Source organism: Meleagris gallopavo, chromosome 17, assembly GCF_905368555.1.
Source record: "Meleagris gallopavo chromosome 17, MGAL_WU_HG_1.1, whole genome shotgun sequence".
NCBI lineage: Eukaryota > Metazoa > Chordata > Aves > Galliformes > Phasianidae > Meleagris > Meleagris gallopavo.
The window spans coordinates 8,877,383-8,902,941 of NC_139420.1; the positions used below are offsets into that span (position 1 = coordinate 8,877,383).

A 25,559-nucleotide genomic window follows, 5' to 3' on the forward strand; every position below is an offset into this window, starting at 1 on the left:
TTATGTAGAGATAATATTCCCCGAAGCAGCATTTTATTTTATTTAATTCCAAAACATTTAATTTAGAAGTCTGGCATCTCGGTCATCCATCTTAACATGGGCTAATATTGACATAGTGTTGTCAGAATACACAGACAACTAAACAGCCAAAGAGTTTACAAAAAATAAATTCATGATTCTTCAAAACAACTGCAAAAGGTTACAAGTATCAAAACTCTTAGGTAGATGCACTGCATTAAAATAAACTGTGCACATAAGTTAAGAGGCAAAAAAAAATTTGCTACCAAAACTTCACATTTCAAACAGTTTATTGTAAACTGATGAACAGGGTTGTCATTTCACATCAGCTTAACTGTTTGCATTGACTGAAAAAAAATTGAGGTGGCTAGTTTACTTTGCATGCACAAAATGTACTGCTTAACAGAACAGTCAGCTCATTTCAAATGGCAAAAATTTAAACTGGAATCTAATCATCTTCAATCGTTTTTTCCATTATTCTTTCCCATCTGTTCTAATCAACAGGCAAACTAAAAATGCCTCATTTAATATATATATCTTTCTGCACTGTTGAAGTGCAACTAAGATAACTAGGGCCAATAAACCAATCAATCCATCAACACCCATGAAGGCTCATCTGAAACTGCTTCTTGATAAAGTGGACAGCAAATCTGAACAGCTGTACAATACAGATATGCTTAGCACTAGATATTTAGTGTGACTGTGGCAAGGTAATATTGGTGATGACAGGGATTGTGAAGTGGATGAAAGACAGATCACAGGAAAGCTTTTTAATTATTGCCTTCTCCTGCTTCTTCATCTTGCTGGTCACTCGTCCACAGAGTGAGGTTATCTCGAAGTAACTGCATGATGAGAGTGGAGTCCTTGTAGGAATCCTCATTTAGTGTGTCCAGCTCTGCTATGGCATCATCAAAGGCTTGTTTGGCTAAAAGGCAGGCTTGCTCAGGAGCATTCTGGATTTCATAGTAGAACACGGAGAAATTGAGTGCCAGCCCAAGCCTAATTGGGTGAGTAGGCTGCATGTGCTCTTTGCTGATTTCAAAGGCCTCCTTATAGGCAGCTTCTGAGGCTTCCACAACACTGTTCTTCTTCTCTCCAGCAGCAACTTCTGCCAAATAGCGGTAATAATCTCCTTTCATTTTCAGATAAAAAACCTTGCTCTCATACTGGAAGTCATTGCAGTTCTTGATCAAGTACTTATCGAGGAGAGCCAAAACATCATTGCAGACTGTCTCAAGTTCCTTTTCTATCTTCTCCCTATAGGCTTTGACCTTCTCCAGCTTCTTCTCATTCCCATCAGCCATAGTCTTCTGCTCTATGCTGCTGATGACACGCCAGGAGGATCGTCTAGCTCCAACTACGTTCTTGTAGGCTACAGACAGCAGGTTTCTGTCCTCATTTGAGAGAGGCTCATTCAGCTCAGTTACCTGAAAATACACACAAAGATCAAATTCAAAGGGCTTATCTTCAGAAATAACAAATTTCTTTCAGCACCTCCATCATGAAATCCAAAATTCAAAATTCCTCCTGGATCTCAAAATTCCTTCTAGCCAGAAAACAGTTTGTAACATTTAAACTTGAAAGCTGTTTCTGCAGTCGAGACACAAAAGAATGAAACTCCCCCCAGTTCTGCTGTAATAGAACTGGTATTTAAAACCCATTACAAAGCAGATTCACCAAAAAAGTGAGTCAGACTGGTGTAACAAAGAAGCATTCGGAGGATTTAACTCCTACAAGTCTTAGCTATAATTATGCAGACTACAAACTTAACAATGAATTTAAAGGTACCTAGAGTATCAGTTTTATGAATCTGGAACACAGCACAGACACTGGAAACTGCTGCAGCTCTTGTATTTCTTTCCTTTGCTGCTTTTTTTTCGTTCAACAGCAGAGATGGAAGCGCTGCAGCCATTAGGATTATGCTCTGCATAGTACAGATGGAATTAGTGCTTCATACTGTCTTTCATTCACTGAGTGAGCAATTACACAGAGCAATACACAAGTTAGCCTGATTTCTGTTGACTGGTGGCTGCAGGCAAGTTCGAAGGATAGGATATAGAAGAAATTGCATAGGTGGAACAATTGGGGTTGTTTTCTTTGTGTGTTTGTTGTTTTTTTTTTTGTTTTTAGGAAAAAAACCTAAGTTCTTACTACTAAAGGTGCAGTAAGGGAAGGGTAGAACATCCAAGACTACATCTAGCCCTACTTCACTTTGCGCTGATTAGAAAAAAGGCCTTTCAGACTTATAGTCACTCGAATTTGTTCAAATTTTGCAAGTTTACAAATGTGAAATTAAGTTAATAGGAATTAAATTGAAAATCACAGCTCCACTACTTTACACATACTTGATTAGTTGCATTGGAAGTCACTAGAATTGTAAGGATATGCACTTCCAATTGAAGATAAAACTATCATTGCTTATGCACTGCTAAAATTAACTACTTCCCAAAAAAGTGCGTATTTCCATGACACGCAGTGTCTGCAGCCAAATTTGCAAGCTACAAGTAACTGTCGCAAATATTTACACTCCTTTGAGACCACTGGTGTAAGCAGTGTAACTCTCCAGTAAGCATGGATCCTGCCAAGCCTGAAAAATAATTATAAAAATTAACTTTCTCAGAAAGGGAGATTACTTCAAATTGAATTACCTCCAAAATGCCTTTTCCCTACAGCTCTGGGAGCTGAACTCCCAAAAGACACTGCTGTGCCCACCCTGATACAATGACAGACAACCTACAGATGGTAAATGCACAGGAATCAACTCAATGTAATTGTCACAAGCTTCTTCACAGCTTCCACACCCCATTTTCCCAGACACAATCTCTACTCAGACCCACCTCCATCATCATCTCTAGTAAAGACATCAATTCCCTCAGATGTGAAGCTTAGCTAAGGCCTTTCTATTGCCCCAGTCTGTTACGATAGTGTTTGCTTTTACAAAAATAGTATTAAAAAAATCAAAATCACCAGAGGTTAATAATTACTTGGTCATTCCAGTGGTGGACATCTAAATAGTACTCTGCAGCATCTAACAAATGCCATAAGAACCATCAAAAAAACAAGATGTAAACCTACATGTTTACTATGCTACAGCTGGTGTATTTACGTATGGAGATGGAAACTATTTTCAAAATTTCATCCTATTTGTCACAAGACAAAGTATAATCCTACAGCAGTATCATTAGCCTTGAAAGAGTATTCTAGATTTTTTCCTAGCCTGTTTTCTCTCTTCAGACGTTACTCATTTTCAATTGCAGAAAATGCATCACAACATCCACCCTGAAAACGCTGATTCATAAACTGGACGTGCACAGGATACAGCACTTGCAAAAGACTGACCCCTCAAATGCCTTTCCACCTTTCTTTCCTTCTCCATAATTGAAATTAAAGTGAAATACTTTTCAGATAGAGTACAATTGAAGTGTCAGTACCATTACACTCAGAAGCGTACTCATACCCCTTGGCAGATGCTGTTAACTTAAGGTAAAAACTGACAATTATTTTTCATGTGAGCAGCACCTAGCAGGAGTGCAGGAACTCAGCATAACAAGAGTTGTTTCCCACTGGTGATTCTTTCCATGGCAGAAGTTTCCAATGCTTGCAGTGGAACTCGTCTTTCCAGTGTCATCTTTCAACAACCTTCAGGATGTCAGTGTCATTTTCACCCCACCTCTCCATTTTTATTTCATTAATGCTGAACCCTTTCCATCTCATCTCAAAGGTGATTTCTGGAGGACAAATGCAAACTAGCCTCCATCCTAGCTAAAAGAATGCTGACCCTTTGTGCAGACATACGTAAAAATCACACCTACAGCCCTAACACAAACAGCTATATTACCAGAAGCTAGAATGAAAGGAAATCAATGCTTATCACCAGCTTTATCTATTTCAGATACATCAGCAAATTACATAAAAACAGACATGTTTCTCTTCGTGTTGGGATGATGTAGTAAAGAAAACTTGAAATGCTAAAGGAAATGTTCCTTGTTTTCCATTCCACCTAAAGTGTTATCAGGAGTTGATGATTGCTTAAGAAATGCACTTCTACTTTTTTGATCTAGTGTTTTTTATAGTGGCTATCAGGAAAAACAAGAGCACTTAAGAGAAAAAAGTCTGTAGTATGACTTCAAAGTAGTGTTAACTTCCTGATGTGTAACTCTACTTTTCTTATGCAAACATACTTCTGACACCAAAGTCTGCAACATCTTGCTAAGGACTGCAAGATAATGCCAGTTGAATATACAGGCTATGATCTACTAGCAGTTCACAAGTGTTAAAAAAAACCTCTAAATTTTGGTTCTATAGTACTTAGAGGTATCTCCTCCTCAGCTCTTTGTCCAAGTGCTCTCATAGTTAAGTGAGAAAGAAATGGAAGTACATAAAAGGAATCCTGGCCACAACACTGGGCTTCCTAGAGCAGAACTGACTTCCATTAGTGTGATCCTACATGGGCCCCATCAAGCCAAGTTAATTGTACATTGAAAACTCACGAAAGCAATGGTTCTGTAATTGATAGCAGATGAATGCACTGTCAGGTTACCTAATGGCATCAGTCTGATCCAGGTAAACTGCACGTGTGTGACTGCACACAGTTGTCAGAGCTCGGTAAGTCCTTAATGAGCTGCTGCAGCAAAAGACTGTACCTGAGCAGGAAAACCACATTTCATCATTACAACTATCCTGAGAAGGTCCATAATGAATACTGTTCATTATTTCTGAACAAACCAGACGAATTCATTTAAGCCAGAGCAGCCCCTTGCATCGGGTGGCTTCAGGTTCGTTTTTTTTTGTTACACATACATTTACGGTATAAAACCACAGTGGAAATCATCTCACAGCAGGGAAGGATATTGCTCACATTAAAGCTCTAGATTATACCAACACTCAACATTCTCAGAGTGAAGTAAATGTCTTTCACATCCCTCATTTCAAAATTACACATCTCACATAACTGAGATTCATCTCAATTTTCAGTATCTGCTAGGTACCTGTACGAGAAAAGCAATACAGATTAAAAAACTACTACATACTGCTATATACTGGAATTAACACTGACTGACTCAGTTTACAAAGCAAAACTATTCAGCTATTTAGTATTTATAATCAACATTTAAAGTCAATTTCTGGAAGTGTAATACCAAAAGCATTCATGTTCCCAATCTGCTCAATAATTTGTTGGAACAATATTTATTCCAACAAATGAGCACTTTTAACACTCTTACAATAACAGCACATTTTTCCCCAGTGTGTTTGGAAGCCAGTTTTTACCTACCGTTAGGATTACTTCAAACAGTTGGAACCTTAAAGTGGCACTTAATGCAGTGAGATTGCCACTGTCCTTGCAAGGATGTAATTTGGTAGAGGCACTTTTACATATGCATGTACTTTCTATGAAAATAATATTGACTAAACCCATTGATTTGTAACAGCAACTTAATTACATAGATAAATAGCTACTAATAGAAGTATACTTCTATTGTAAGTACAGATACAAGCAGAAATAGCAAAATTCTAAGAACAAACAAAAATTGTATTCTTTAACAGCAGGTTCCTTATTTAAGCTACAACAGCTGTATCATCTGGCTTTTCTATAGAAGACTGAACAGACAGGACTGAACAATGAGTGTTTCTCCAGTTTTATATCAACAGCTGATAAGAATCTCGTCATGTTTTTTCTTCACTGAAGTCCCAAATATTGTACAAATATGCTTTTGCTACAATAATCTTTATCACGTTATGCTTTAAGAGCAACTGCCAGGCTGCTGACAATATTGTGTGCTGCAGAAACACGCTGATAAATACCTGGAGCTGAAATTAACCATTTGCATTTCCATTACACTGGAAATACGGCATTTTCACACAGCACCATTAAAAAAGAATCAAATACGTTATGCAAATATTTTTAAGAATCTTTTCAAATAAAAATATCCTGCATTGAGACTAGATATCCGATTTACAACACTGGCTTCCTGCTGAAGGAAGTCTAACATCTGAGTGCACAATGTGCTTCAGCTCACACCTATAAAATCAACTCGAACCTTAAGAAGAAAGATTACATGAACAGCCTAATAGGAGGCAACTGTTGCCCTTTAAATTCAGCCTAATTTTTTATATTTCGGTACTTGTAACATTTCATACATGCTAAGGAAACTCATCTACAGCGTTAGCAAGCTCCAAGTTACAGAAGCTCATAATTATACAACTTCTTGCAAAGCAAAATGACATTACAGAATACCAGAACTCAATGAATGAAAACTGAGCAGTAGTTCAGCTTAAGATGCCAACAGGACATTGATACTAGTTACTTCTACTTTACATATCTCGTGACACAGCAACCATGTTCTTTTTGCTTCACACGTTCAGGGAGCCATATATATGCTGCAGATCAGCAATGGCTGGGGGAAAAAGAGCTACCAGCTACAGCTAGAAATGATGCCTTCCAGAGCAGCAGTGGATTTTAGTGATTTCTTGGTTGCATCCTTCAGAACTAGTGATGAAAAGTGTTCTCCAAATGAATGAAGCTGTTACTACTTCACTGTAGGTATCAGGAATTCTAATAATATCACTGAAAGACAGCTTATATCAACTGCATTTAATATTGAGATACTCAGAAGTATTTGTGCTTTAGAACTAGACTGATGCTAGGGTTTATTATGCCACTATAAAAAGTTAGACATTAAAAAGATAAAATAAATGTCTGACTCCTGCCCTCATTTAAGAGATGTAACATACATCACACAGTCCCTGAAGGAGACCTTTTGCAAGAATCTATCCATGATGTGAACTTGATTTGCAGCTGCTCTTTCAAACCAAAGTCCATTCATGTCTTTATGCAGCATTATTTAAGAGAAACCAGGGTCCTCTTGGGGCCTTTTGGTGCTCACAAAAAAAAAAAAAAGAGATCAACAAGAGTAAATCAGTTGCAATTAAATACAGCAAAGACCGTAATGGTCTTTGCTAAACATTTACCAGCATTAACACGGGCTTCAGAATTCAGATATGTTTTGTTTTTTAAAAAGAGACACTAGACATGAAGTTTGGTCATTCTCCAGTTTTATTATGTACCAGTACAAACAGGTCAGTACAATTCACCTTCATCGCAGCTGTAGCTTAGTGTTAAACACATATCAGTATTCAACTGTGTAAGGAACGCACTGAGAACGTTGCCCTACAAAAAGAGGCAAGAAGGCAACATTAAAGCTTAGGAAACAGATTCTGCGTGCAGCGAGCAGCTTCTATACCCGGATGCGATCACAGTTCCATCTTCGAATCGCAGCGCTCGCGCCCGTGGGAGGCCCCTATTCGGAGCCTGTACGGCAGAACCCTCTAGAAAAGGAAGGGGCTCCTCCTGCCGCGCGCTGCTCAGCCCCCCCTCCCCCCCGCGGCCATCCCACCCCGCCCCGCGCCCCTTCAGCCCCGGATGGGTCGCACCGCCCGCTCTCAGCCCCAGGCGCGGGGTGGCGGGGCTGCTCAGCGCGCTCCCTCCGCCCTGAGGCGGGCGGCGTTCAAACGGCCGCTCCGCACCGCGCCCGATTGGCGGCGCAGGGCCGGCCACACCCCCGGGCAGGGACGGAGCGGGAGGCGCGGGCGTCGTTACGAGGGGGAGAGAGAAACGAGGGAGGGAGAAAACCAGCTCCGGAGGGACGGGGGCTGCGGGGCTCCGCAAGGCGGGAGCATCGGGAGCATTCCCCGCCGGACGGCCCTGCTCCCGCCCAACCCCCCCTCCTTTCCTCACCGCCACAGGCGGGACGCGGCGGCCGCATCCTGCCCGGACCCACCCCGCGCCGGCCCGGACGTCCTTCCTCACTCCCCCCCCGTTCCGCCGTCCCGCCGCCCGCCCCACTCACCGACTTCATGGCCGAGGCCATGTCGTCGTATCTCTCCGCCTGCTCGGCCAGACGGGCTCGCTGCAGCAGCTGCTCTCGGTCCCCCATAGCCGCTTCCGTGGTGGCTGCCGGGCCGGGCGCTGAGCCCCTCAGACGGTGAGGAGAGGGGCGGGGGTCCGCGCCTCGGGACGCGCGGGCGGTGCGAGGATACGAGCGCGCGTGGAGAGCGCAGCGCGGCCGCCGCCTCCCGCCCGCTCGCCGGGGGCGACCGTTAGGCTCGCCGCGCCTCACGCGCCGGGTGACGGTCGGCGCCTCGCGCTCACGGGCTGCAGCCGCGCGCTCGCTGCTTCCCCTCAGCGCCGCGTGCAGCTCGCGCCTCTCCGCCCGGCTCGGAGCCTCGCGCTGCTGCCGCCGCCTGCGCCTGCGCGCTAGGAAGGCAACGAGGGGGCGGAGCCGAGGGGACTGCAGGGGAGGGGAGGGGGGCGCTGCTCCCTCGCGTTCTATTTCTAGATGACGTCACTTGCTATAAATAGCCATCCCGGGGCGCCGGCCGGGGGGAGGCGCATGCGCGCTGCGAGTGCTGCATTTTACTGCTGCAAAGGTGGAGGTGGGCGGTGGGCATTGCGGAGCCGGGCGGCGCCCCGCAGCGCGGCTCTGTGCGGCCCCGGGCGCGGCTGCTCGGCTCTGGTCCCCATCTTCAGAGCTTTGCCGGTGTCTTGCTTTTTAATAGTTGAGCTCTTTAAGAGATCGAGCGACCGTACGTCAAGATGGTCGCTAAGGAACAGCGCCGCGCAACGCGCTGCTGTGTGCAGGGCTGGCGGTGCGCGCCCGGGGCTCCGCGCAACACCCAGCGCTCCGTGCCTGCCCTGCCTGCTGCCGTGCTGCAGCTCCACAGAAAGCAGGTCGCAGTGTTTCTAGAACCACTCACCCACTGAGCCACAGAGCGTGCGTTAATCCAGCAAATATATATGGGTATATCCACGAAAACATTCTCAAAGTGCTTTTTATTCCTTTTTTTTTTTCTTCTTTTTAATCGAAGCTTCTGTATAATGGCTATTTACCAGTCTAAAGCATCTCAGAGATTCCCAGCTCTGAGTGCACACGGTGATATGTAACATCACTGACCTCGTGGCAGCCAGGTGGAAGTTGGAGCCCTCGGCCCAGCCAGCAGGCAGGGTAGCACTCAGAGCTGATGGTTCGGCCAGGTTGCTCTGCCAGCAGGCAGTGCATGACACCTTACTTGCTGAGGGCTCGTTGTGAACCTTTTCTTTATGGAGAGTTTACTCATCACCACTTCACACCAGAACCATCCAGCAAGCGTCAATGGGTGCTATTTTTTCCACGCGGAGGAATTCAATGACATACTTTTGCTTCAAACGCACCTCCATGTCAGACACCATTCTGTCAGAGTGTCCCTCTGCTGCCATCTGTCATTCAGCAACAGGATGTAATGGGGAGGGAGATGGGGAGGTTCGACCTCTACTGCTGTACCACCAGTGAGCCAACATGATAAAATAGAAGGCATTACTTTTGGAGCAGCCCTCATATACAGCATCTGATGCTCCAACCTTCAGCTACAACAGCAGTGCAGCTCCCAGAATCTATAAGGAACAAGGAGAAAAAAAATCAGAGCTTGTGCAGTCTTAATCTGCTACAGTAATTGTAAACTGGGTTACAAAAAAGAAAGAAAGAAAGAAAGAAAGAAAGAAAGAAAGAAAGAAAGAAAGAAAGAAAGAAAGAAAGAAAGAAAGAAAGAAAGAAAGAAAGAAAGAAAGAAAGAAAGAAAGAAAGAAAGAAAGAAAGAAAGAAAGAAAGAAAGAAAGAAAGAAAGAAAGAAAGAAAGAAAGAAAGAAAGAAAGAAAGAAAGAAAGAAAGAAAGAAAAAGAAAGAAAGAAAGAAAGAAAGAAAGAAAGAAAGAAAGAAAGAAAGAAAGAAAGAAAGAAAGAAAGAAAGAAAGAAAGAAAGAAAGAAAGAAAGAAAGAAAGAAAGAAAGAAAGAAAGAAAGAAAGAAAGAAAGAAAGAAAGAAAGAAAGAAAGAAAGAAAAAGAAAGAAAAAGAAATGTCAGCAGATCTTTTACTGAGTGCTGAATGTGGTGTCAAAGCACCTAACTCATCCTCCTGCTAAAGTTCAGATGCCAGGCATCAGCCATCATGTCCCAGAGCTCCATGTTCCCAGCAGAGCTCACAAGGCAGGATTTAGAGCTGCTGGCACAGCAACCACACCCAGAGAGAATCTGTAGATGGAGAAACTCATGGTTCTGATAATTGCCCCATGATCTCAGGCAGTGGCTCTGCTCCACAGGCACATCTAAGTGTGCTGGCCAGCCCTGCTGCTCCACAAATAGCTCCCTGCTGGAAGGCTGAGCCAGCTCGCTGTGCGGGGCTCTGGGGACAGCACGGCAGCCACACAGGGGAGCAGCCCAATGCTGATGTTCAGCTGAGGGCACAAGCCACAGGGCACACTGACAAGGAAAGGCAACTGGGGAACGGCCACATGGTGTATTGGAGCCTGCCCAGCCTCCTGGGCAACCTGTTTGGTTGCTCTGGCAGCACACACACCTCTTCCTCTCTTGCACAGATCTCTTGATCTCTTCCTCTGCTGCACAGCAGTGCCTCCAGCCTATGCAGGACTACTCCTGAGACTCACAGCATCAAGGCAGCCACACGGTAACATCCCTGCCACCATCTGTTTCATTTCTGGAGCTGCAGCATGGAAGTGTTTTACATAGGGAGCTGCTAAATGATACAGGCTTGGGGACAAAGCAGTGAAAAACCAGAAGAGAAGCAAGGAGTGAGCCGTGCAGGTTAACCAGCATCTGCACCACATGGCAGGAAGTAGAGTCGGGCAGGGAGACAAAGAGGTGGGGAGTCTGAGCATCTGATCCTGGAAGTGCTGGAACTGTGGAGCACAACAGGACAGGTTGTTTCACAGGCTTAGGACCATCTGCATTTTTTATTGTTAGAATCCTGGCAGCACAACCCCACAACAAAGTGATATAAGTGCACATCAGGGAGGGAAGGTGCTGTAACCAATGACAAGATCAGAGCAGAAGATAGGAGTGGGTGTAGCTGAAGTGTGATGATTCTTTTCCAAACCTCAAGGGACTATAATTTCAATGATATATTTCTGGCCAAACCGTACAGCAGAGTTTAACAAGCAACAGAACTCTTTAGGCTGTCACAGTGTGTGTGAAAATATTCTACTACTTGCCATATTTCAAGTTCTTATTAAATCTTCAATCACTCTTACAGAACCTCCCTCATAACTCAAAGGTAAAAGCTAGAGTGAAGGGAGAAAGATGGCACCGGCGGAGTGCTGCTCAGAAGCAGCAGGGCTCATGCTGTGAGCGGTGCATAGTGCGTATCTGCACCAAGAGGAGGAAAAGGGCAGTAATTTGCACAACATCTGTGAAGCCCTTCCTCCCTCAGGGGAGCGGACACATATACCAACCCCACTAGGGATCACTGCCCTGCATTCAGACACAGCAGCCTTTTGCATGTTCAAAATCCCATGCAGACAGTAGCTGATCCTCAGAGCTCTCTGGCAAAATGTGCTGTTTTCGAGCACTTGCTCATTTTGGAGTCCAGTGAAGAATGAGTGCTATGTCTGAATAAAAGATTATGGCAGTGTTTTTAGGTGCCAGAATGATTCAGGGATATGCACAGAAGGCTATGAAGCATGCTCAGTTGTGGGGGTTTCTTTCAGTGGCAAGAACACAGCACCTAATTGAAAGCAGTTTTAACCCTTCAAGAGCTGCTTCAAACCATAACGCTTGGTCCAGATACAAGAATGCATTTTCATTCTTTATGTAATCAAAGGGATACAATCAGAATTTACAAACATAAATGGGAAAAAAAAAAAAAAAGCTTGCTTATCGCGAACTTGCACCTGAGCATCCTATTGCTGAAAGCCTCTATGTGTAAAAGACGTCTATGCTAAGTGAATACTGAAAGTCAAACACACACACACATCCACATGCAGAAACCCCAACAACCCTACTCCACCTCAGGGCTTTTCAGAGGTGCTGAGCATTTGCAACCTATGGATAAAGTCAGAATTTCCACATCCAGCACTTCTGGAACTATCCCAAAACATCTCGTGCAGGGCTACACAATTATGGACTCAGTATCAGCAAACATTTAAGAAATATGCCCAGATCTTTCTTGACAAATTAATTTTTACTTCTCTTCAAAATGGATTAACTTGACTCAGAACTGGATTAAATCCCACTGAAAATGATTGATCTGAAACAATGACCTTGCACTGCAGAACACAGGATGAAAGACTTTGGGGATCAGACTAATGAAGCGCAGAGATAAAATACCTTTACCAACATTTCCTAAAGTGGACCCTTATTCCAGGTGCTCTACTCAAGCCTCTGTAAGTGCTCATTTCTTCTGAAAATGAGGCCCTAAGCATGTTGAGCCCGGCACCCAGAACAAGAAGCTTCCTGAAAAGATGGGCCTTGAAGTTGTCTCCTGACATTTGTCCAGAGTGGGCCTCAGGTGAGCCCATTCAGTAACAATGATAGCTCATAGCTGTCACGGCACAGGAAAGCAGGGAGAGCAGCACCTCATGTCATTAATCTTCTTTTGTGCTGTAGTGGATTACTTCAGAAAAGCTATTCATGGGCAGCTGCCACACAGGATCTCTCTGCTGCCATTTCCATGCCACAGTTCCAACCGAGAAGGCTGGTAGGCAACACTTGGTCTGATCTCATCAGCAGTGCTGGGAAACACGTGTGCCTGCCCATTGGGAAAGCATCCTTGCTTCTACAGCAGCTAAGGAACTACAGTTTGAAAACACAACCAGATTTCCACCTCTTTTCTGGGACCTGTTAACATAAGTACTGTTCTTTGGGCTCTTCTATGCATGTTAAGATAAAAATGGCGTTGTTTCTCCTATCTAGGGCAAGCTCCTCTCTTTGCTAGGGCACACCATGTTGAGGAGGAGGAATGACAACAGCAGGTACAGTACATTCAGTTCAGGGAAGGTCAGTCACATGCTCAGAGCATTTCTAATTACAGCTCCACAGAAGAACATAAACACATCCAGAGCTCACTACATATGGCAGGACAGTGAATCCAGATCACAATGAGGATGTAAATCACATCTAGGAAACAAGAACAAAGTAATACACAAAGGGAACAACTCAAACGTGAGCATAACACAAAGAACTCCACTACGCTGTCCCTGGAAGATCAGGCTGGAAGACCAGCTCCACCCAGCACCGCAGGCAGGAGGCCAGGTGCCGAGTGCCACTGGGGTTCAGGTTCACTTGATCTCTTCCTCTGCTGCACAGCAGTGCCTCCAGCCTATGCTTGCTGATGGAAGCACTGAGATCTGCAGGCACTGCTTGCAACTTCTCACCCTAACGCTATGAGCTCCTCTGATGTGTTCCATGCAGATTCAGCATCCAGGTGGTGTAAGCAGAGATGCTGGCAGGCTGGAATATACTGTACTTCAGCCGCTGGACTTCATGTCTCTTAAACAGGAGTACTTCTAATTTGCTGGATTTCACATATCAAACTTTGAATCACCTAAGGTAAGTTTATGGAGAAGTAATAAGTTATTTCATTTGGGAAATGACCTAGAAAATGCAATGGTCCTCCAGAGAGCAACTGTGCCAAATCTGGAGATGAAATTCATTAAATGAAGTGCAAGAGAAAAAACTTTGATTCTGCTTCAGCTGCAAAGCCTTTTCCAGATGCAATTTGGTGGGGATTCGTTTCCAGCACTCCACAGTTCTGCTGATCAGACCTGCCATTTTACATCAAACAGCCATAGTAACCACATTCTTCAACTGCTTAAAACACAGTGCTCACACCTATACAGGTGTAGTAACATTCATCTAATCTGTATCATCTCCTTGGCAGGCAGCGGTCGCCAACATCTGAGAGCAAAGGGAAATGCTTTTCACTGTAACAGAGGCATTGCTGTACATGAACCTGTATCTTCAGCAGCAGGGAAAGGCACGCCCAGGCTCCATTCAGCTGTACAGATGATGTGCAGCACTGCCAACTAAATCACAGTGCTGTCTCATAAGCTCTGAGAAATAAAGCATCTTATTGGTATCTCATTCAAAGGACTATCGAGACCCAAAGAGAATTTTGCTAACACGGGTGACTTCTGCACTAAAGCCACCTCACTGTTTTATCCTCTTTCCACAACAGGCAGGGCGCAGATCCTTCCCACCACAGCACAAATACCTGACCAACGGGGTTCAAACAGCACGAATGGGACAACAGCCCACCTCCCCACAGCCGCTCCGCCCGCCAACGGTCGCAGCGCACCCGCCCGCCCACCCCGCTGTTGCCACGGCTCGGCGGGAGGCGGCAGCCAATCAGGAGGCGGGGAGATATATTTGTCGCTGTTGCTACCGGCACTCCGGGGAGGGTGGCCAATAGGAAGGCGGCTCGGCCGCCATGGCGCCGGACGGCGGGAGGAGCGCCTCTGCTCAGCGGTCCTGCTGGGCGGTTCAGGGCAGGAGGACCCTTTGGAGAGGGGAGAGAGAGCGGCTAAAGGGTGCTGGGCCGCTGAGGGACACGCGTCCCGCCTTTCTCTCCCTGCGTAGCAGCAGCGGTTCACCCAGCGCCCCACTGTTAAAGGAGACTGTGTGAAGGCACACGCAACCCTTGGTCAGCGGGCTGTGAGCACAAAGCAGCCAACGGGAAAACGGCATCCCAAGGGAGAGCCAGGGAATGAACACTGGGTGCACCAGGGACACAGCGTAATCGTGCCCAGGTGTGGGGTTTGAAACGCCACATCCAAATAACAGGTTTTCCTCCGTTTCCGTTGGGTTTCACATGCCTTCAGGATGTAATGAAGGACTGAGACCTGACCAGCTACTGCCACAGAATCACTGACTTGGTATTTTTCACATCTTCAGAAAAGCTTCAGACTGCTCCAGTGAAAACGTCCAATCCACAATCTACCTTCTTACATCCTTTGCAAAACTCTTAGCTACAAAGCCCAGTTTAGTAAGCTTTACTGTTTGAAAAGGCCCTCATCCTTCTGCCCCATTCCTTCTGCTCCTCATCTCCACATCAAACTCCTCATTCATTTAAAATATAAAGAAAACCAGGAAAGAATGAGGTTTCTGCTGGAGAAGTGCAGTCCGCACTGGGCATCTCTGCAGGTGGGGCACATTTGTCCTTGCTCAGCATTCAGAGTGCAGCCGTGCTGCCTGGGTCGTGTCACTGCTCCATGGGTCACCAGCCAGACCCTCCAGGACCTGAAAGACAGGAGGGAATCAAAGCTTTACCACATAGGATCTTAAGTGCAGTTTCTCACCATGGAAGAGCTTTGGGCAGATGTACAGAGGCACAGGACTGTAGGATGGGAGGGAATGTCAGTAGTGAGCAGTGTGTGTGAAGGGACAAAATCTTTGTTCCCCTCTGAGTTCAGGTAGAGTAATCCACCTGTACAAGGTGTGGGTGTAAAAATGGCAAGCACAATCTGTGTGCAGTTCGTAATACAGAGAAGAGCAATCCCTTTCTTTTTGCCCAAGGCACCGGCTCAGTATAAAAATAAGTTAACAGTGGAGGGTAAAACCAGCATAAAGTAATTAATGAAGATGGGAACGATCACTTGGGCAAGGGAGCTCTGTTCAGGAAGGGAAAGAAACATTTCCAAAATGAGTTAGCTGGTTTTTGTTCTACTCTCATTTTGATATGTGACGTGACCCACAAAGAACAAACTGAAAGTTGTGTGTGTACATCTGCATCTCTGTGGTTCAGACACAGGAAATAAACATCTGCATAACCCCACAGCAAGTCTAGGGGAAGTTTATCCTACAAGACACAGGGCACCCAGGAAGCCTATCAAATGCTGTAAAATCATTTACCCATTCACGCTCTTCATTTTCCTACAGCACACGTTAAAAAAAAAATGCAAAAGCTGCTCTTCTGAATTCCCAAACTGGCTAATTATTACAAAGATTTGAAAGTGTCACCTTTTGACATCTGCAGACATCACATGGTATCTTGTTCCCCAGCCCATATTGCACCACTGAGTGTCACGTTTCTGTACAATCACAAAATCAGTGCATAAATCCAAAATAGCAAGAGGAAAACTCTAGCTACAGAGACTGCATACTCGGGAAATCTTAGAAAAGGCTCATTCATTATTAATACCCAAAGCTTTCCTTCTCATCTGGCTCCCATTATGGCTGGTAAAAAGGCCACTTTCCAAGATACAGATCTTTATATTGATGCTTTCAAAGGCTCTAAAGAGGTTCTGTTACTGCCCTCAGAGCTGCAGCCACTTCCCATAATGAGGCCAGAAGATACAGTCTCCTGCTTTTCAAAAATCTCTTTCAAAAAGGTTTTCTCTGGCAGCTTACATTGCAAGAGAAATGGAAATGCATGCTAACTCACTGGTTGAAGCAAAAAAATACGCTTGAAGCCAGAAAATAAACTTGACAAACAGCTCACTCTACAGTTTAAATAGGGCTTTCTTGGGTCCTATTTTTAAGTAACATTTCATTCATGGATGTGCTCCCATCCCCTTGAAAGCAGTAAATTTCTGAGTTTAATTCTCTACCTCCTAAAAAGCAAAAGAAAGTATACAGACTGAGTTTAGGTCATGGAAGGGAAGTCAATTCTTTTATCATTTCCTATAATACCACTATTCTGTAAAGTGCTCTCGGCCATCTCAGAACACTGCAAAATCTCCTCAGCAACATCAAATTTGGAAGTGAAAATGACGTGAAAGATTTGAACAGGTTTCAGAGAGCTGAGTTAAATTCCGCAGAACCTTTCAGAAGGGGGAGGGCACTCAAGCAGCCACCTTACTGTCATCTCCACGGTGCTAGGTGAATCCTCTGCTGCTCAAAATGTAAATGATACTTTGGATCTACACAGGCCATTGTTCCAATGATATTTTTAGTAAAATCAGGATCTGTTAAGCAACCCAAGTAGCAAAACCAACAAACTGTCCTAGCATCTGCTCGATGCTACCGTGAAAATGCCAAGCTTACAGTGAACTGGATTCCAAAGATATGCTTAGATTATATATGAGTCACACAACATACGATGTGAGATTTCACATCTCCTGTGAGAGTGCTACAGCTGGATGGCGTGTGTGTCTGAGCTCCCTTCTAGGAACATTAGGTGTGTTCTCTTACCTGGCTCTGTCCCAGGGCTTGGCTTTCTTCTACGCAGGGTGAAGAAACAGGTGGGCACTGAGGACTGCCAACCACAGTCTGTCTGGGACTGGAAGAAAATGTGATGATGTACAAAGGCATTTGTATTTATGCCATTTACTGTAGTCTTGCAGCAGGACAAGAGGGGCTGCTGAGAGTTCTGTTGACTACAAACCTTTGTCATTTATTCAAATTGTTAAGGGCTGAAAAAACATATTCTGCACAGGGAGGACTAGCCTAACCAGGAGCAGTATATAGGACTACATCTCCTTTTGCAACTTGCCTTATGCCCCCAGAACACTCTCCATAAACAAAGAGATGTCTACCAAATGTCTCTCTCTTGGAACATATTTTGAAAACAGAGATCTTCATAGTCAAAACACACAAAAGTAGCTTTAAACGCAGTCACAACATTAGCTGCAATTCTACTACAGCCTTTCAAGGCTGTCAGACGAAGTCTGGGAACGTGGCTTCCCCATGCAACCTGGAAAAAGGTCACAGCACACAGGCACCAGGCCAAGTAGGAGACACAGGGTACTCCATAATGGGGTGCTCTCTCTGTTCATCACCAAAAGTATCTGTACTCTAACAACGCTGCCCATACCACAACTGTACAGACCCAGACCAAAAGTGTCAGTTAACAGAAGTTTCTCCCAAGCTCCCAAGTTTCAGCAGTCAGCCTTGGGACTGCTCTGCTGGAGGCTGCATTCATTTTGCTCATTTTCATTATGCTGCAATTACATTTACTAATGACAAATGGGCTCAGCCCCTGCCCTCATCAATTTGTTTTTTTATTGCTCACTTACATTTTAACATGCACAATACCCTCAGCAACAAGTCCTATAGCTTAATTATACCAAAAAGTGCTAAAAAGTAGCTTGCTTTAGCAGATCTGAGACTCACTGCCTGCCAGTATCATGGGCACAGGGCTGTTGGAGGGAAGGGCCTAATGGCAGGATTCCTATGCTCTGAGCTGACATCCCAGAAGCACAGGAAGAAGCGGTAAGCTGCAATCAACATGCTGGCACCAGTATTTTCTAAATCAATATACTGGATCATAAATGCAATTTGTCTTGCTCCACAGAGTTCAGTGTGCTTTTCTGCTTGAAATGTAAGGCACAAGAGAGCTATATTCTGCATGAAACACTAGCTGGGCTACATTCCACCAGTCCCAACCAGAAGAGTGAAGGAGATACACCACCACTCTCTGTGAAGGCAGGCATCTGCTGGGTGTCCCACAGGGACTTCCAGTCCAGTAGCTGGATCAAAGTTTCCCGTCAGGCAGCAGGAGCAGATGGAGACAGTCAGCTCCCAGCCCAGCTCCCTCTCACACTCCCACCTCACAGCCCTGTAGAGCGTAAGAGGTTTGGATGCAGCCCAAGCGCGTAGGACTGACTGTAAAAAGACCATAAAAGAAATAAACTGAAATTGGTCTAATAAGCTTTCAGGCCAAGTCCTTTCCAGGTGAGCACTTCTAAAATGAGACGAGCAGATTAAGGTTCCCTTGGCTGACTTCTAGGTCTACCTCTGCACTTAGGAAGCAGACAGACAGGCACTGGCTAGGCAGTAACAGTGACATTAGATGTCTACTCCAGGTGGATGACCTTGGATAAACATTTCCTTCTCTGTGTTTTATGTGCAGAGCAGGGATAGTTTCTCTGCCCTGTCTTTCTAGGGTAACAACACTCATCTACCTCAGTTTAGGCTGATGACTTCTTCCTAAGTCCCCACGTGAGAGATGCTCATCTCATCATTATTGCTCAAGATAATTGGGGTGACACCATACTTCTAACAGGGCCCTGCCTGCAAACAAAAGTGATTCTTGCTCACTGCCCATCACTAAGAGAGATCTCACCTGAGGCTTCCCACCCAAGGTCTCCTGGCTCTCTAGTGAGTGACTGCAGAAAGGCCTGGATGAAATTGCAACCTAAGGCTCAATCAGTTCTGAAGAGACTGATATTCAATAGCATTCACAGTATTATGGGGAGTTCAGGGTTTGAGGACATATGGACCAGGCTAAACAGGCATTACCAGGAATCCAAATAGCTGTATCCTCACTAGAAGCAGCAGGTCATGTCTCTGCCAGGAACACGATAAAGGGCGTGTGGATTCCTGGCACAGCTGACATACCCAACAGGGAGACATTCACCATAGGTTTCTTCTAGTGTTGGAACGTATTTTAAAAATAAACATGAGCTCAACTCTAGAGGCAGAACGTGCAATTTTAAATCTAGCCAAAATATTGCCAGCAATTCCTTATTCATCTTTCATCACCCTCAGCCACAGTTCAAAACTGCCAATCCCAAACACAGACTGTTTTAGATTAAGTACAGGCCCTACCAACCTAGTGTGCAGGGTCAGCTCTCACTGAGATCTGTGTAAGTTACAATTTCCAGTCAAAAAGAAAACCAGGCAAGTAGCTTAGAAGCCAGACCCAGACCTGCTTTAGAGAGGGATACATATCTTCTCTGATGATGCTGGCCCTGAATCTCCTTTGTACCAACCACACTGTAAAACACACATACGCTTATACAGTATGTCCCATTTTCTGTGCACAGATAAAGATATCTGCAAAATCTGATGAGGGCAAGCAGAAAGCCAGGCCCTGGAATGAGATGCATTACCACACTTTCTGCAGCTCTCTTCAACAGGAAAATCAGGACAATGCTTTTGAGAAGCCCTGTGCTTTCCACTTCTTTTACCTGTGGGAGGAATAGCTTCCAGGGTCTTAGCTGTCCTCTAAGGACAAAGCTTTCAGCCTCTAAATTTGGCTGCTGAATGACTCTTCCTGAACTGGCCTCAATATAACCAACCACCTGAGGGACTCTGCTCAAGGGAGCTGTGACACCTGCTGAAATAAATGTTACTATTAAACATAATTACAGACAATATGACTTCAACCTCTGACCCAGCTAGTCTTCCCCTCCCTGTGCACATTCACCAAGGGCTGCCTGAACAGCAGCTACAGCAGTCTGTAGGCCTACAGCAAAAGCAGGTGTTATGCATCCCATCAAGGCTATTCTAAAGAAAAGGAACAAGAAAAAATATGGTGAGAAAGCTGAACAAGACTGGATAGGAAGGAGAGAGAAAGCAGAAGTGAGAAAGTGTTGAAGATGAGCACTGCGCATCCAGCCTCTGCTCAGTTAGCACTTGTCTTACGAACTTACAGAGGTTTTAAAAGCCAGAAGCCTGTCAAGTGGCAAGGTGAGCAGATAGCACCTGAAGGGTGATTGAAAACCCTTCAGGGCAATAATCTGGATGCAGTTTTATTGACCTTCTGTTACTGGGATCCACATGGAGGCTGTGGCAGGTCCCTTCTAGCACATGTTCACCTGGGAAGGTAAAGGACATGTAAGAGCATGGGGCAAAGTTATTCAGCTGGGGGCAGGCACCAACACTGCTTGCTGCTTCTCTGGGCTGCAGGATGGCAGAGTTGAAGTGGGTTCCTGGTTCCATCAGAGCCTTGGTGACAAAAACTAGAGGTTGTTTAGCAATGTGAGGGGTCAGCGAAGCCTGGCATGTCCTCACTTCACACAGTGCACTGATCTGAGTAAAGCTGTAGTCAGACATGCTGCTCTGCTGAAAAGGGGGATCCCCCTGGCTAAACCTGTCCTCAGCAGGTGGTAGATTAACTACTAGACATGCCAGTTTCCTGAAGCAGGGCACGGACCGTTCCCATTTGTGGAGTCAAGGCTCTCTAAGTGATATTCCCTGGGAACTGAAATGCAAGACAGTTCCATGCATAAGCTTAAGGGTTGCTTCATCTCTGAACTGTAACTGCAAAGACATTTCCATACATCACCCGGATTCCAGATCTTTAAATGCATTCCTTCAGGAGACTTACCCAGATCTGCAGCTGATTGCTCCCACCCTGGGAGGTCACAGGGCACAAGGGCTGTCTCCATCTGCTCAGAGCTGATGCTTACAAAAAGTCCACCTGAATGGTGCAAACCAGGCATGCAAAGAAACATGAACAGTTACTCCAAGAAGCAATCCAACAGTGGTTTATTTTGCCAAATGCACCAAGACCCTCATTTTCCCCCATGACTGAAGTTATGTCAAGGCTCTGTGAAGGAGCACAACAAGAATGGGTTTTATGGGAATGGACTGGAGCTCAGAATGACATATCTGCATTCTAATAATCCTCTTCACATTTTAAGGAAAAAGTTTACGAACTATTATTGTGCTCCTTTAAACCATCACTATTTGCTGCCTTTGGAAGGCACTCTGCATCCAACCCAGCACTGGGAAGTCCACAAGAAAGAAGCAATGTGAAAATGGCCAGGCAGGTGGAAGGCAAGGTGCTGCAGTAGGGATGCACTGGATCCCTGCTGTATGTAGAAAGAAGCAGGTGCCAACTTTTTCACTACATGAACACTGGCATCTTTCATTCTCTTCAACAGAGGATAGAAAATGCTGATAAGTGGTGATCACTAAGACCACAGATGAAATAGCAAGTTGTGAATGATCGCTAGCCATTAACATCAGCAAAAATGTGACTGATGCACAGAGTGCAAAGATAGCATCTTGTTCCCAGATCAGTCTCTTAAATTCACATCCTGACCCCAAAGCTGAGAGCTAAAACCTACTGGCTGTCGTATATTAGCTTCCATTTAGTGCCCTCTGACTCTGGCACCTCTTTTCACCTTTCCCTGCACAAGCCTTGTTAGTACTTGCTGCTTCTGTAGAAGGGACAGCCCATAGCCAAGGGATGAGGAACTCCACTGACGCAGAGTCCTCCAGCACCCACACTCTTCTCTATCCTTCTCTTCCCAGGGGAGGTTTTCAGCTTTCTAGACCACATCCCAAGCCCATCAGCAAGAGACAAACCTGCAGTTTGTGGAGTGTAGGATGCTTTGTATCCTGCTGCTCCTTTGTGTGGTCGAAGCACCCGCAGGGCATAAGTTTGTTCCATATGCAGATGATGGGATTTTTGACATCATCAATAATTTGCAAACCAGTTATAGACCTGAGCAGGCTGCAGGTTCATGTCCTGAGCCAATCCCTCCTGCAAACCCAGGTGCAGAGAGGGAGCAGGGAAAAAAGAACAAGTAAAACTATCAAGTCTTCCCCTTCAGTTCCAAAGGCAGCGAGGCAAAAGTTTTCAGACCCACCAGAGACATTTGTTCACTCGGTCTCCAATAAGTCTGTGTGGATTCCATTAAGGAGATTGATTTATAAACTCAAAAACAGTTGGCAGAAAACAGATTTCACCCTGTTCTCCTAGGCAATTTGTTTGCTAAAGGAAGCCATTTACTGTTATTTTATACAGCTATATTTAAACACGCAACATACTGCTTGAAACCTCAAGGCATGCTCTTTCCACAGAATGACAGCTTCACATCACCAGCAGAACGCTCGTGACACGAGCACTAATGCACTCACAACACCAAGGAGCTCCCACTAACCCTGAGCAAACATCTGTATCACATTCACAGAAAAACATCTGCTGTATTAAACTACATAAATTGAATAATGAGATATCATAAATGAGGAATGTGTTTGAAAATTCAGGCACAAGTTGCTATCATATCCTGACCTTCTGGGACTTTTAGTACCTCTTCATGCACAACCTCATTATGCCCTCAATTCTGTTTGTTGTTGATGTTGTGTTTGTTTGTTTCTTGTTTAAACGGAATTTTGAAAGTTGTTCCTGCTTTGTGAAAAGAAACAAACCATCTCTATGCTGCAGACCTTTTCTCCCGGCCATCCCATCTTACAGGAGAAGGGTGTGGGACAAACTGAGCACCACAGACAGACTTCAAAGCCTGAAGCTTTTACCTTGCAAGACAGTGGCGCACGAGGTTACTGAAATAACTCACAGGTTACTTTGTCTGCATCCAAATAAGGTAGATACATGCTTACATCAACAGTCTTCCCTCCCAAATTCTGTGAGTTTAATGCAATAAGTCAGTATAAAAAATGTTCTAGTGAGGAAAATGCAATTGCATACAGCCTACGGCCCAATCAAGTCAGAACTGTTTATCACCGTAATACAGCCCTCGTGAGTGAAGGTTGTTTCCCTGCCTACGTTCAATCCCCACAAAAATCAAACCTGTTAAAGCCCAACAAAGAACTTAACTTCCCTTGATCTTTTTGTTCAAAGCAAGTGAAATTACTCAGCGTCATTTTTCTTTTTTTCTTCTTCTTCTTCTTCTTTTTTTTTTTTTTTTTTTAATGTATTTATTTTAAGGAAACTTTTAGGGAAAGATCAAATGGGGGCAATCCCAGCTCCACAAGGGCTTCTGAGGACAGATTTATGATGAGATCAATTATAGACCCTTGATCACAGAACGCTGCTTTTCTGTGGCAAAGGCACCTGACTGCAAGTATCATATCCCTTACCCATTGCTTCTTGCTTGGTTTTGTTGTCACCCTTACAGCAAAGCTGCACAGCTGCTGGTGTGCTTCCTCTGAATACTTCCTATTCTTCACACCTTTGGGGCAAAGGGAAGGAGGTGAGGATTCCTGTGCACATGAGACAGAAATAAGGATTTGTGTATACAACAGAGCACGAGATCAAGTTGGACTCCAGAAGATCCATTCACATTCAAGTAAAAAAGTAGAAGAGGCCTTTGTTTCAGGACAACCACTGCACACACATAGCTTTCCACTACACCAGCAGGAAATACTTCACTCACTGCAGTTTGTTGTAACCTTAACAACTTAAACCCTATTTTTGTCTCCACAAAGCAAAGAAGAACACATCCCTGCCTCCAGGAGCACACAGGCTGTGTTGCTCTGTCCCTTATGGATGTGGACAAGCACACAAGCACAGACAACGTGGATGTTAGTGAGAAAAATGCATCCTCTGCCTGCAGCCCACCACAGCCCCAGCCAGCTGCTTCAGAGCAGGAGGTGAGCCCTGCAGCTCCCGGCAGAGCTGTGCTGTCTGCTCCAGCAGCAGGTCCTTGGATTTGTTCCTTTTCACCATGGCCATGAACCACTTCATGCTTAGGCCCCACGGAAAACCTTGTCTAGGCAATGAAGAAGGTTGTGGTTAGATAAAAACAAGTCTCTCCTATTTTTAATTCCTATGGTATGGAGAATAAAAGCTTAACGCCTACTGCTTGCAGCTTCCAACTACTACAACATTAAGCATAGAGACACTTGAGGGACAAGAAGGGTGCTTTTCTCCCTGGCACAGCGGGACGGACAGGTCAGGCAGCAGCACAGCAGTGGGCCTGCTCCCCATCTCCCTAGGGACACCTCCCACGGGGCAGCACCACGCTGGCCCTTCCTCCCACCACAGCCCCACTACCTGCAGCCTGCTACCTGCCTGCCCAGCCTGGAAGGTTCTCCCCCAGCCCTGCAGGTGTGAACTCCTGCTGACCCCTGGGCTCTGCATGCTCTGAGCATCCCTCCCTTCCCTCCCCCTCGCCTCAGCACTTGTTCTGCCAAAGAGACTGCACGCACGGTCCCTTCAGAGTAAGGCTGCAGTAGAAGAGATGATGAGTTACTGTTACAGCAGAGTATTTTAAGATATTAACGGGGATCAGACACGCACTGTTAACTTTAACACATTTATGTGAACTGAATGAGCACACAGTTCAAACTCATCCTTCCTAGATGGGTCCCACCTACTAACAGGTGAGTAGTTCCAATCACACAACAGAAACATAGAATCATTTGAAGGGGAAGGGACCCCCAAAGGACATCTGATTCCACTGCTTGCACTGCACAGGGACACTCACAGCTCCATCAGTGCTCACAGCCCCATCGCCTGACCATGGGTGTCTGCAGGGATGTGGCACCACCACCTCTCTGGACACCCTGTGCAGTGCCTCACCGCCCCATTGTAAACAACTTCTTCCATATATTCAATCCAAATCTCCCCTCTTTTAGTTTGAAACCATTTCCTCTCATCCTATCACTCAGACTCTGCTAAAGGGTCTGTTGCTTTCTTACAGAGAACCCTTTAGATACTAAAGGGCTGCTCTTAGCTCCCCCTGGAGCCTTCTCTCTAGGCTGCACAGCCCCAGCTCAGCCTGTCCTCACAGGGAGGTGTCCCATCCCTTGGAACATTTTTGTGGCCCTTGTCTGGCTGCATCCCAACCAATCCATGTCTCTCCTCTGCTGAGGACCCCACATCTGGACACAGCACTCAGCTGAGTTCTCACAGCACTGAGTAGAGCATAGGGGACAATCACCTTTAGGGACAGAACTGCAGCATCAGCTCTGAATAGCAGTGAGAAGGTGCCAGCCCTCCACTGCCCTCAGTGCAGTGAGCACAGAGAACAGGAACTGCCACCCACCCAGGGTCCTGCACCCACCCCACGCCCACTTCTCCCACTCACTGTGTGCTGCCTTCCATTTGCTTGGACAGTGACTGTGTACTGGAATGCAGACATCCCCCTTTCACTGCGTACAGACTTATCCTAACAAGCCGATTCCTCCTTTTCCTCTCATCAGCAGCTTCGTGTGGTCAGTGCCCCTGAGTTCTCTGCAGGGTGGATGCTGGTCCTGCAGGGCAGCAGCAGGCTGTGTGCTCCCACTGTGTGCCACTGCTCTGGCTGCTGGGCTCTGACCATGCTGCACACAAGCAGCAGCATCTCCTTCGGTGACATTC

At 45.4% G+C, this 25,559-nt stretch overlaps 1 protein-coding gene and 1 pseudogene across 2 annotated transcripts; both read right to left on the reverse strand.

The window, feature by feature from the left end:
- On the reverse strand, positions 1-8,271 carry YWHAH (tyrosine 3-monooxygenase/tryptophan 5-monooxygenase activation protein eta). The gene is made up of 2 exons (XM_085238206.1): positions 7,866-8,271; positions 1-1,445 (listed from the first exon to the last, which is right to left on the reverse strand). Exons 1-2 carry the CDS (start codon positions 7,950-7,952, stop codon positions 789-791), a joined length of 744 nt encoding a protein of 247 aa, XP_085094332.1. The 5' UTR covers positions 7,953-8,271; the 3' UTR covers positions 1-788.
- Positions 8,011-25,456, reverse strand: LOC116217270 (uncharacterized; annotated as a pseudogene). Its single transcript, XR_014887090.1, has 7 exons — positions 23,663-25,456; positions 23,336-23,509; positions 21,821-21,998; positions 20,192-20,927; positions 19,694-19,860; positions 16,973-17,063; positions 8,011-15,079 (listed from the first exon to the last, which is right to left on the reverse strand). The product of XR_014887090.1 is annotated as an uncharacterized LOC116217270 (transcript).
- Between the last annotated feature and the right edge of the window lie 103 nt (positions 25,457-25,559).

Excerpts from the sequence above, each read along its gene's own strand:
- YWHAH (XM_085238206.1), bottom strand. The coding sequence starts at position 7,952 with ATGGGGGACCGAGAGCAGCTGCTGCAGCGAGCCCGTCTGGCCGAGCAG. Across the intron at positions 1,446-7,865 it reads TGGCCTCGGCCATGAAGTCG|GTAACTGAGCTGAATGAGCC; the intron begins GTGAGTGGGGCG and ends GTGTATTTTCAG.